The sequence below is a fragment of the Spea bombifrons genome, chromosome 7 (genome assembly GCF_027358695.1).
Source record: "Spea bombifrons isolate aSpeBom1 chromosome 7, aSpeBom1.2.pri, whole genome shotgun sequence".
Taxonomy (NCBI): domain Eukaryota; kingdom Metazoa; phylum Chordata; class Amphibia; order Anura; family Pelobatidae; genus Spea; species Spea bombifrons.
Genome location: NC_071093.1, coordinates 21117015 through 21130547, shown reverse-complemented (window position 1 = coordinate 21130547; position 13533 = coordinate 21117015). Strand labels below are relative to the sequence as shown.

The following is a 13533-nucleotide window of genomic DNA, read 5'->3' as shown; positions in this document are numbered from 1 at the left end:
TATAGTTCACAGGGAGGAAGGAAAGGAGAGGTATGGTTTAGTGAATGAGGGACAAAGGGACTGGGAATGATTTCAGGGGACAGGACCTCTCAAAGTCATAGTCAGGGTGAGAAGGGGGGGGACTGCACTGACTCTCACAGTCTTCCCCTAATCTGCAGTCAGTGTGGCTGTAACGGGTTCACCAAGAGAGCTATAGTAACTCCCAGAGATCACCCAGATGTATCCTCCTGTTGTCCCCGGAATCACTTCCAGCACCAGCCAGCATGCGCACCTTGGAACCCTGCTATGTGTACCCAATAAGTAGACACAACTACCTTGAACTGAGTACAGCAAAAATGAACAGTTTATTCTTGTAAAACATAGACTCATATAACCACAGAACTTAATTGACATAAATCAACATTGATAAACAGGTACATGTAGACAACCCAACCTTTAATCCCCTTTAGCTACTGAATCTCCCCCCTGGGAGCCATCCTGTTAATGGGATTAGTTTACACAATGGAGTTCCTGCCTGTTTGGCAGCCAGGCTGGAGCCATCTTTGAGTACCTTGCGGCCCTGTATGACAGGTCATTCTGTCACATATCTCCCCTTTTAAAAAGAAGACTGAACTTGGGCCAGACCCCAACCGGGTCTACAACCAGTTCTGTCGGGGAGCTCTTAGAGTTGTGGATGCAGGAGGCTGGCAAGAGCCACCTGTCCCACTAACCAGTACTGGGGTGCACTCAATGACTGGGGAGTTCGGGTCCCAGACGAGGACAACAGTCCCGCTCGCCAGAGCAGGGAGACAGGGTCCATAATCTGTGGGTAGCAGGCTCACTTTCAGTCCTCTCCAGGGACCCCAATGATGGACAGTTCCATCACACACTCCATCACGTATTTCCTTTTTCTGGGGAAGACTGACGCCTGATAAGACCCCACACGGTTTGACTCCGAAGTCAGTCTGTATATCTGGACCACCACTGCCAGCCACAAATTGGTATTCCCCAAAACAATTTAATAAAAGAGCAGTACTCACCCGCCTGACCTCTGCCTCTCCCGAAAAATATAACTGCCGCTGAAGAGAATTGACAATTGCACCTTCTCTCTGGAGTCTTCTCAGCCATTGGGGAGATGACAGGGTGGCGGGAGCCCCTTCAATCCAGGGTTGGGGATCCGAGCCAGCTGCCCAGCAATTATGGGGACCACAGGTGGCAACCACAGTCTGATCCACCTGTATGGGATACATGTCCCCCAGTGCTGGTTTTGTACCACCCTCTGGAGGAGGGACGTCTGATGAGGGAGGGCAGAGGCCAGCTGCACTCTGACCTGGAGAAAGCTCTTCTATAGGGTTTGCGGGCACCTCCATTGCTGGTAGAGAGGGGCCGTCCTGCCTCTCTCCTGTTGCCAGTGTTTTGGCTGGGGTGGTCTGAGCGGGCACTGCGGGAGCGTCATGGTCAGACTCAGGAACAAGGAGGAGGGGTGGGCAGAGAACAGCAGCACTCTGCCCTGTTGCCAGCGCTTCTGCTGGGGAGTGTGGATCTGGGCCAACTGCCCAGCATTCCGGAGACCCAGGTGTGGAGACCGCAGTCCCATCAACTACCACAATCTCTGGGGCTGCCTGACTGGACCCTACAAGGTTGCTGTGGTCAGGCTCGGCAAACAGGGAAAGGAGCAGGCAGAGGCCAGCGGCACTCTGTCCCGATGGCAGCTCTTCTGCTGGGTGGGTGCTTGTGGAGACTGCAATGCCATCTACTACACCCAGAAAACTTTCTTCCTTTCTCTGGGAAGAGAAGTCAATTGCAAGCCCTCCTGGACCAACATCCTCAGAAAAATCAATGAAATCCACAATCTCTGGATCAGATTGTGGTGTACAGTCACATAGTTCCGCTATCTGGGTTAGCTGTCCAGTGTCCCTGTGACTCAGGGGCAGAGACCGCAGTCCCATCCACCCCCTCCTAGGTCAACATCCTCAGGTGACCACTCAGTAAAATCCATGAAATCCATGGTCACTGGGGCATACTGTTGCACATGGTCGAACAACTCTTGATATGCCTGTTCCAGTTCCCATTCTTGTGTGACCAAATAATCAAGGTCAGCCCACAGCTCAGGCACGTATGGGATATCCTCCGCCCTTCGTTCCTGGACGTCTTCCCCCCGACACTCCGATGCACTACCGAAGTCTGGATCCTTTTCAATAATTTCGAATAATAATCCCGGGCCGCCAAAGCCATAGCCCTCTGTGGGACCTTTATCCTCCAGCCCCAGGCACAGCTGTGCTGCGTACCACCGCAGTGCCCGATATCCATCGTCCAACCTGAATTCTGTCTGGACCAGCTCAGCCACCCATTCCTCTTTGGGTTGCTTCCCCAAGAACAGTATCCGTAACTGCCGCTGGAGCCAGAACCTTTCCTCAAAGGTTGGGAGGCTTTTCCCCTTTCCCCTTGAACCTCCCTCCAGAGCTTCAGGCGGGTACAATTCCTCTGGATCAGCTCTGCGTAGCTGACTTCCATTCTCTTTCCTGGAGATAGATCCCGGTGGAAAAGAAGTGTTCCTCAGACTGGGAAGCAATCCCGCCGCTTGCCACCAATGTAACAGGTTCACCAAGAGAGCTGTAGTAACTCCCAGAGATCACCCAGATGTATCCTCCTGTTGTCCCCGGAATCACTTCCAGCACCAGCCAGCATGCGCACCTTGGAACCCTGCTATTGGAACCCAATAAGTAGACACAACTACCTTGAACTGAGTACAGCAGGAATGAACAGTTTATTCTTGTAAAACATAGACTCATATAACCACAGAACTTCATTAACATAAATCAACATTGATAAAAGGGGTACATGTAGACAACCCAACCTTTAATCCCCTTTAGCTACTGAATCTGCCCCCTGGCAGCCATCCTGTTAATGGGATTAGTTTACACAATGGAGTTCCTGCCTGTTTGGCAGCCAGGCTGCTCCACTTTAATGATCCAAACTTCCCATCACTAGCTAATACAGCCTGGCTGGGTTGCCATGGCTACACTCCTGTCACTCCTGTGACTCAGCCCATTGTCCAGCCAACAGCCCTTGTGTTGTTTCCGTCTGCAAGTGAATTCCTGTACATGACCTGGCTTTCTCTGACGTCCCTCCTGGCTCCTGATTCCTGGCTTGATCTTGACTTCGCTGATCTCTGTATTTCAGGCCCCGGCTTGTCTGAGTACCCGTCTTGCTTCCTGACCGGGCCCGGCTTGTCTTTTGGTATACGCTCTTGGATCACGATTTGGCTTTGTTCACTATTGTTTAGGGCTGAAACAACTAATCGATAATAATCGGTAATGAAAATCGTTGTCAAAGATTTTCATTATCGATTAATCGGATCGATTTTTATCGATTATAAAAAGAGGTTTTTTTCAGAGCAAATGCTCTGAAAAACTCCTCTCCTTATATAATCCGACCTCAAACAGAGATCGGATTATAACACCGGAATCCAGATCCCCCGCAACGCTGCAGGGGACCTGGATTCCCCTCACTGTCAGCCGGTCTCTCACTTCCGTCTCTCTCCCCCTCCCATCTGCCTCCTCCCCCCTCCCATCTGCCTCCTCCCCCCTCCCATACATCACTCTGCCTCTCTACCCGGCACCGTTATTGACAGGCACTTTCCCTGCAGCTTCATAGAAGCCTCAGTGTAAGTGAAGGTGAGTAACGGAGTCTGTCTGTGCGATGCAGACCCCCACCGGCTGACAGAGAATCATGCTCTCTGATAGCCGGCGAGGGTCTGCATCGCACAGACTCCGTTACTGCCCTTCACTTACACTGTGGCTTCTATAAAGCTGCAGTGAAAGTGGCTTCAGTAACGGAGCCGGGTAGAGAGGCAGAGCGGTGTATGGGAAGGGGGAGGAGTCAGAGGGTGTATGGGAGCCACCCTCCAATACACCACTCTGGCTCCTCCCCCTCTCATACGCCACTCTGCCTCTCTACCCGGCTCCCTGGTGTCTTGTCAGAAACGGAGGTTCACAGGAGGCAGAGTGGAGTATGGGAGGGGGGAGGAGCCAGAGTGGAGTATGGGAGGGGGAGGAGCCAGAGTGGTGTATGGGAGGGGGAGGAGCCAGAGTGGTGTATGGGAGGAGGCAGAGTGGAGTATGGGAGGGGGAGGAGCCAAAGTGATGTATGGGAGGGGAGGATGCAGAGTGGTATATGGGAGGGGGAGGAGGCAAAGTGATGTATGGGAGGGGAGGAGCCAAAGTGATGTATGGGCGGGGGAGGAGGCAGAGTGGTGTATGGGAGGGGGGAGGAGTCAGAGTGGAGTATGAGAGGGGGGAGGAGCCAGAGTGGTGTATGGGAGGGGGAGGAGCCAGAGTGGTGTATGGGAGGGGGAGGAGCCAGAGTGGTGTATGGGTGAGTTATAGTGGTGTATGGGGGGTATTATGAATTTTTAGGGCATATAGGGGGTATAAGGCATATGGATATTAGGCATATCAGGGGGGGCATAAACATATCTGGGGGTAAAAGGTATATCAGGGGGCTCAGTGGCATATAGGGGGTATAAGACATATCGATATTAGGCATATCAAGGGGGCATAAAACAAATCTGGGGTAAAAGGTATATCAGGGGGTTCAGTTGCAAATCACTGGCATTTAAGGAGTATAAGGCATATCAGGGGGCACAGTGGCATATCAGGGGGCACAGTGGAATCTGGCATATAAGAGGTATAAGGCATATATGGGGGCAGAGTGGCAAGCTGGGGGTCAGATGTGCATAACTGGGGGCAGTTTGGTAAATAAAAAAATTTAAACAAGGCTTTTTTCTCAGTTTTTATTAAATATGAAAAATAGTTAACATATGAATTAATATTTACTAATAACTTTGTATTAAAACCTAGTTTGAGAAACACTGTGTTTGGGTTCTTGTAGCTTTTATTATTATGTCAGTAAAATAAGAAGGTGAATAGAGAGAGGCCATTGCAATAAAGAGATGAAAGTGTAAATTGTACGTTTTTTATTGCAATTTTTCTTCAATTTAAAATAATGTATTTTTTTATCCGATTAATCGATTAATCGACAAAATAATCGGCCAACTAATCGATTATTAAATAATCGTTAGTTGCAGCCCTACTATTGTTGTTACAATAAAAGTGATTGCGTTTTACATTTTGTGTCCGTCTGGTCCCTAACGCTTAGAAGGTGATGTACGACCACTTAAACGTTCTTGCTGTAATGCCTCGATGTTTGTCTGGCCCCTCCCCAGGGCATCAACATCCACCATATACTAAATTTTAGGAGGCGATCAACAACCCACCCCAGGACGTGTGACCATGCAAGTCAATGGGGCCCAGCGTTCTAATCACAATATGATTAGTAAAATATTTTTAAAAAAATGTTAAAAAAGATATGGAAAAAAATAAAAAAAAGCAAATATGGTAACATTTAAAAATAATTATGTAGTGATTTCACCATCAAAGGAACCATCCAGTTCAAGCAAAATAAAAAAGAAAAGTCCAAAAAAATGTATTTTTTATGAGCAAGTGCTAAAATTAGCGCTATATCTTCCCAAAAATCTTGACATGGAAAGAGTTAAAATAAAAGCACTTCAAATACTCAAGGGGTGTCTAATTTAAAAAAATGAATGGTTTGATGGGGTACATGGGAATGGCGGGGTTCAAAGATAGGGCTTAGGGCTTTAGCACAGACTGACCGAAATGGGAAGAAAGTTGAAAAATGTGCATTTCCCAAATGTGCCATTTTACCTCCCAAACAACATGACAAACCGATACATGGGGGTTATATTGGGGTGTTGTTTGATTTACTACCACAAACTTTGGCAAAGGCTGGTGGTAGAATCTCATGCATGGAAAGGGTTAAAATAATAGCATTTGAAATACCTTGGGGTATCTAGTTTTCAAAAATATATGATTTGATGGGGTAAATTGAATTAGCCAGTTTCAAAGATGACCCTATTAGGACGTGGGGGCAGTAGACCCACTATACTCGGGAGATGTTGCTGAACCCATATTGGGATCTTGTTTGAAAGTGACATACACCAGGAGCTGTAAATCCATACCTGAAGTGCAATTTTTGTGATAAAAAAACACAAAATAAATTACTACCACAAAGTTTGACAAAGGGTGGTAGTAGGATTAGTGCATGGAAAGGGTTAAAATACCAACATTTGAAATACCATGAGGTGTCTAGTTTTCAAAAAAAACTATGGTTTGATGGGGTAAATTGCATTTGCGGCTTTAAAGATACCTGAAATAGCACCAGATTCAGGAAAAAAATGGTTTTGAAATAGCAAAACGCTACTTGTACTTATTGTCCAATAACTTGCAGAAAAAGTTTTTTCATTAGCTTTTTTGGATGAGTAAAAGATTTTTTCAAATACAAGTCAAAAGAAATGGGTTTTTTTGCAATTTTTCCATCATATTTTTGTCACCCAGAGCAAGGTTGGAGACACCGGAATCAGGCAGAACACAAGGTTAGCAAAAACATAGCATGCCGAGGTCAGGATACCAGGAATCAGAATCAACAAGAACACACCAAGGTCAGGATACGAGAGAGTCAACGGAGTCGAGGAGCAAGCCAAGGTCAAACACAAAAGACAACCAGAGACTATGTGGACACTGTGTCTTGAAAACTGGGAGATTAAATAGGAGCCGGAAGGAAGGGGCAGGGATTTCCATTTGGTGCCAAAACTACCAGACTACCAGAGGGCGAGTACCAAATCCTACTTCACAGGACTAATTTGCTGCAAGGAGGAGGGTCTCTCTCTCGCTCTCTCTCCTCCGTGGAGGGTGTGGCTTGAGCAGTTTTTGGAGTGGAGGGGGGTCACCCTCTTCTCCGTGGAGGCTAAGGTGGTCCTGGAGTGGAAGGGGGTCTCCCTCTTCTCCGCATCGGAACTGCTGGAGCGGTTGTGCGGTGGAGGGGGGTCTCCCCAATTCTAGGTAAATCAATATTTATTTTGAGAAGAAAATAAAGAAAGTTTGGGTTACAACTGATGTGTTTTTTTTACCATTAGGACCTCCGCTTTGTTCATGTTACCTTTTGTTTAAATGCTTTCAGACATCAGCTCTTCCCTGTAAATAGCAAAAACTGAAAGTAGGTTGTAATGTTCCAAATATGTTTTCTGTGTTTTCTTACTAGACCTAGAAAAGTTGAGACAGTTGATCCCTGAAATGGTGAGATTTGAGCCTACATGGGAAGAACTGGAGATCTACAAGGATGGTGGGATTGCCATTATAGACCAATGGATCTGTGCGCATGCCAGGTAAACTTGCGAATAAGAAATTACACATGTATTATACATTTTATAGGACTATAAGTAAAAGGCAGTACAGCCAAGCTTGATATATGGATGACAGTAGAGCAAAAAATAACTTTTCACAACATTCTTTGTAAAATATTTTGTTATTTTGAAAACTCATTTTGTTATTTTTGTTTTGTGTTTTGTTCAATTGATTTTTTTTCACAGCAAAGTGCTTTTATGATTTTTATGAAAAATGCTTTATACATACCGTATTGGCTCGAATATAGGCCGCACTTTTTCCTCCCACTTTAAGTCTTTAAAGTGGGGGTGCGGCCTATATTCGGGGTCTAGCGCAGGGTTAGGATCCAGGCAGCAGGGTTAGGATACAGATCCCCCGCAGCGGGGACCTGCATCCTACTTTCTGATATGCTGAGACAGCCTCCCCTGCTGGCACTTTCCACGAGGGGAGTGCCGGCACTGGAGATTGTCTAAGCGCATTGTGCGGACGTTCACCGGCAGCAGCGATGCGTGTAAACAGCCTCCGCTGCCGGCATGTCTGCACGATGTGCTTTAACAATCTCCCTTGCCGGGAATTCCCAAGGGGGGAGTCCCGGCAAGGGAGATTGTTAAAGCACATCGTGCAGACGTGCCGGCAGGGGAGGTTGTTTACGCGCATCGCCGCAGCCGGTGAACGTCCGCACGATGCGTTTTACCTCTGCCCCCAAGACTTACCGGAGCAGACTCCCGGGTATCTTGCGGGGGACATCTACGCAATACGCGTATACAACTTCCGGTGCCGGCACATCCGCTGAGTGCCGCCACCGGAAGTTGTATACGCGTATTGCGTAGATGTCCCCCACCGGCCCCGCAAGACACCTGGGAGTCCGCTCCGGTAAGTAGGGGGGGGGCAGAGTGGCAGCATATCTCGGGGGGGGGGGACAGTGGCAGCATATCTCGGGGGGGTGGGACAGTGCCAGCATATCTCGGGGGGGGGCAGTGGCAGCATATCTCGGGGGGGAGGAGGAGGACAGTGGCAGCATATCTCGGGGGGGCAGAGTGGCAGCATATCTGGGGGGGCAGAGTGGCAGCATGTCTATTAAAAAAAACTTTTTCTTTAAAAAAAGCACCAAACTTTTAGGGTGCGGCCTATATCCGAGCCAATACGGTAATTAAAAAAAATGTATGTGATCAAACTGATTATGACCACACCTCCATATTATTATAATAGTGAGCGGTAAAGGCATGGAACAAAAACTTTTAGAAATGATGAAAGATGATTGTTAAAAGTAGGTAGCATTCCCTTATAAAAATATTGTGTATCGTGTAACATTTTCAAAGTACATCTTTCACAAAGTTGTAGCTGAGGTCTAGATCCTTAAACATTTCAAAGCATTGGTTATCTCACTGGCACTCAATGGGTCAAAACGTATTGTGGTGACTCATTTATTGAAACCGTGGCAATTTTTACACAGTGTAATTGGAGACTATTTTTAGTGTCTGTTGTATTAGGAAGAATAACTTTATAACCTATCTGACAGGTATTTCATTGGCACTTCGGTCTCCACATTCTCATTTCGCATTCATGAAGAAAGAGAAATTTTGGGCTTTGACCCAAAGACTACTTACAATCGCTTCTGTGGAGACAAGGAAAAAAACTGTGAGCAGCCTACCCATTGGAAAATCATCTACTGAATTGGAAGAAGCACCCCACAATCACAATTTTCACCCAACTATCCAACTAGGGCTGCTGTTATGTGGCATGTCACAGGCTTTACCACGTGAATAAAGCTGGCCTTTTCCAGTGTCTTACTGCCTAATGAAAAGCTGCAGCAAAAGAAAGCAAGCAAAAATGGATTATCTTAGATAATCGCTACATGAACATGCTAGCGGAATAATTTTGACGCTAGCCTAGAGTTTGTTAGCGATTAAGATTTCAGCCTGTTAGACTTAATTGCTATTAAAATGTTTTATTATGTTTAACAGAGAACCAGCCCAGTGCTTTACTGTAACTAAACCTTATGCATGTGGGACTGGTTGGGGCATTATTTTAAAAAGCAGATTTAATTAAAATTTAACTGTACATAGAAACTGACTTGTCTACACTTACCCTTGTTTTTTTAAGTTACAAATGCCACCAGCACTCATAGAGCTAGTAATAAAAATAAATTACGACTGGAAATGACCTAATTACAAGTGATGTTTATGGGTGCTACTGGTATCCAGAATCAGCTACTCGGGTTATAGTGGCATATGAGCAAAGGAGGGGAATAGAACCTCATCTAGGGTAAACCCACTCTAAGGGTAAAAGATTTGTTGTATAAAGATTGCTGTATAAAGATTTTTTTACATTTAAAATGTACCACTCATGAATAAGGAAATGTACATTTTGCTCATAGACAAAAATTACTAATAGAATGGAACTTATAGGATAAAATTGCTTTCGCAAGTATTTTCCATCCATGCTGAAATGGGTCTATTCGGAAAAATGTGGATTCAATGTACTCACTATCCACTATGAAGGGCCAATGATTGCAGGTCCGTCCAATACCAGTTAACGTACATGTTAAAATACTGTTGTGTATTGGATTCTTATGGAATTTGTATAACATTGACAATTTTGGTGCTTCCTTTTGCTTTACCTTTTTTTTTTTCTCTCATCTTCTCTATATCTCTATATCCTCTTATTATTCTTCACTTCGCCCCCCTTTTGTTATTCTCTTTGACTAAACAGTATTCATACGCCTTGATATTTTTCATAGATTTAATATTGTATTATACTTTCTTTCTGTACCTATGTAAAATTATTTTTCTGAAAATCTCAATAAAAACATTGCATTGATAGCAGGTCCGCCCGTGCACTTAATCTCTGACACAACAGGTGAGGCTTCAAAATTTGTGGTTGCGGCCTTGGGTTTTTATAGCCATTGTGGGGATTTATGTTATCTTTAGGTGGCTTCTGTTCTGTGACGCAGGCTGGCCCTCTGTCCTATGATGCTTTCCAGGCACCCTAAACAAGGTCCTTCGCCATATTGTTCTTATGTGCTTGGGCGGTTCCTTATCTATTCAGCACAATGATCTATACATGTTGATGCCTAAATTACAAGTTATATGACTAGCCTTAACTAATTAATCCTGTCGTGACCGGGCCCAGGAGTCATGTAATTAAAATGCTTTACAGCCTCCGCCGCTATACAGTGTATGGCGGACATTGATGCCCCAGGGAGGGGCCACATGGGGCCCCTGCTGCCATCCTCTGTGTTGCTGATTGCCTTGACATCAAGGCAAAAATTAACTTGATAATATTAATAATAAAAACTTGATAGGATATTAAAAGCTAGAGGCTATCAATGCAGATGTAAGGAAGATGTGTGAACTGGATGTAACTGAGGAGATATGTTGGGGCCGGTGCCTAAACCAAGTAGGAAAAATACAATTTTGAATTTAGTTTCATAAATTTGAGTGCCATAGGTCTAGCCAAATTTCCCCCCTTGGGAGGCTGGTACATTTATGACAATTTATACATCCTACCAACAATTCCTGGGGAAAGAAATTTGGTTTCTCAAGGGTAGGAGCCCAGTTGCAGGGGATACCAAGGGCAAATAAAGACACAGGAGGCTGTAGATCTATAGATACAAATAAGGAGAAAGAGGGCTGTTCAATAAGCGTGAGATGGGCACAAAGGCAGATGCACTACAGCAGGATGCGGACCTGGACCTCTGGCACACGGCAGGGAGCCCTCAGACAGGGCACATGTAGTCAGGCAAGCTGGGTCAATACCAGGAGATCAGAGGAACAACAGCCAAATTGGAAGCCTAGATCTAGGTCAGGACAAGCTGTGTCAGCACCAGGAGATCACAAGAGCCAAATCAGAAGCCAAGATCAACGTCAAAACTATCTGGGTCAAAACGTGTAAAATACAACAGCTAGAAACCACAAATCTGAATACACTTCAATGCAAAGGCCCAGACTGAAGGGCATATAAGGGCAGGGCTACACTCGGGTAACATGGCTCAGCTCTCTCAAATAATTAGAAAAGGGTGCTCCTGAGAGGCAAGGGTGGCCACAAGTGGCTGCATGTAGATATGTCATGTGTCTAATTATCACATAGTCTTGGCTGGCAGGGAGGAACCCTGACACTTATGTAGACACTTATGTATGTAATAAGATTTCCTTCCCAAGGTACCAAATCACGGAAAACCAAGTGGGAGAATCGCTAGTACTAAGCAGTAGAGTCTTCATATTGGGGGGGGGGGTTCCTGCCCTGGATAGTGGGAAAGTACCACCCCAAGGAGGAGTATAGTAAAGTATTTGTACTTGTATATGTACTGGCAAGTCCAGTTAATTTATTTTTGTTTGTGGAACCCCACCAAGGAGTGTGCAGGTAAAACAGGCACCTGATTATTAATCCAGATGTGGCTCCGACCTTAGTAGACTGGTAGACATCAAAATCTCACCACAACCTCAGTCGTAGTGGTGGCATGTCACATATGGCGGACAATGTGGGTAATGAACTAAAGAGGTCTGTGGGCTTGTAAATGAAGATAAAGAATTCAGCAAGATGGAAAAGGCCTTGCTGCAAGCTACTGCTGTACAAATGTGCTATGCTTGGACTGACTCCCCAATGAAGGCTACCAGGGTTCAAATGATCAATCTCATGTACCTTGCATGAAAGCAGCTGCAGACTGAGGTCAACTCAGCAATTCACATTGTGGAGCTCCTGGTGATACACCACTTTATCCAAAGCCCACCTACAGGCTATGTTGATGAGTTAGCCACAATGATCCTCAGACAGCAGATCAATTGGTTGGCCTTGTGGAGAGATATGTAGCTGCAGGAGAACTACAATACACTGCTTGGTTTGAACAACCTCAGAGATCAAAAGTCCAGAATAGTGAGAGACCGGGTAAGACGGGGCTGGGAGGGGGCTGAAGAACAGAGGAGGTAACCAGAGGGGGCAAGTCTGAAAGTGTGACTTAATAGGAGAGTATGTTGTAAAACGTTTCAGGTTGGATAGATTTGGACATATAGCTAAGCACTACCCACAAAGTGAAGAATCCATGCAGTGCAATGTGAGCAAAAGTGTTGGACAAAATGTATCTGTGACGGGAACAACCTGTACCCCGACTGGGTACACCCGCCAGACGATCCTTCCTTCTCCCCATGGCCACCGGGAACATGAAACTTCTACCGCCAGTTAGGACTAGCAACGGAGACAGCAAGAATCATAGCTCTTCGGGACCTGGGTGGCACTGTAGTACACAGAAGTATAGCAATACAGTGCTTTACCGCCCTGACAAGGGGCGCACCAAGACTTACCCCAATAACAATATTACCATATCATAGTCTGACCAAATTATTTTAATTCTGAATGTCTCAGCATTTCTGCCATTATTGGGTCCCCTAGTATCATATCTATTCTTGAGTGTGTAGGATGGGCCCTTGAAAAGAATGTGTAGTCTTTCATCGTGGGATTGCATAGTCTCCATAAATCAAAAAGATTGTATTTCTTTAGTAAAGCATTTAGGGATCTAGCTTGTCTGGTGATTCCCTGTTCCCATATGTTTTGTCTATGTTCTCGTCCAAAATACAATTAAAATCTCCCGCGGTCACTAATTTGCCTTGTTTTAATTTTTCCATTCTTTCTAGGACATATTGCAAAAGGTTGGTTGGATATGAGTTTGGTAAGTATATATTGACTAATGTATAAGTTTGGTTGTTAATATTGCAGACCACAATTTGAAATTATTCTAGCCTTGGTGCCCGAATAATTTTAATAAAGACAGGAGGCTTCCTATTTTGCATATCTTCCTTTACTCTCACCAACAGCAGCAAAGAAAGAGTTAATAACACAAGTGAAAACAACCAATAGAAACAGTACACAGGTGGTATATAAACCCCTTAACTATCTTCCTCTTTCGTCCGCTGTGAACCGGCACTGAAGAACGCAGCAAACCGTCTAGCAATGTAAAACCGAACCCAACACTCGAACTGGAACCAAAGTCAAGAGCAAGGCAACAATGCACTCCAACTGGGAAACAGAACCGCTGACACGGAGATGGTATCAAGCTGAAACAAAGAGAGACATAACAGAACCAAATTCTTCACAAACATGGTAAAACACAGTAGAACGAGCATCACTGACACTGTCATCACAAATTATCAAACGCAACGGAGCAGACAAAACCCCCCCAAAAAACGAATTCAAACCTGGCCTACTTACCCAGAGTGTACACCTAACCATCGGGAGGGCAGGGAGGGAAAATACTCGCCTCCTGTCTTTATTAAAATTATAATTATTCGGGCACCAAGGCTAGAATAACTTCAAATTTTAA

The 13533-nt window shown here is 45.3% G+C and overlaps 1 protein-coding gene across 2 annotated transcripts in view; it reads left to right on the top strand.

The window, feature by feature from the left end:
* The window catches only part of POFUT2 (protein O-fucosyltransferase 2), a 67690-nt gene extending 58310 nt beyond the window's left edge, over window positions 1-9380 (top strand). For both annotated transcript variants that reach the window (XM_053472274.1, XM_053472275.1), the window contains exons 8-9: window positions 7099-7222; window positions 8740-9380. In XM_053472274.1, coding sequence (XP_053328249.1) covers window positions 7099-7222; window positions 8740-8893 — 278 coding nt within the window. In that variant the 3' untranslated portion in view covers window positions 8894-9380. The remainder of the gene's footprint in view (window positions 1-7098; window positions 7223-8739) is intronic.
* Window positions 9381-13533: the final 4153 nt, after the last annotated feature.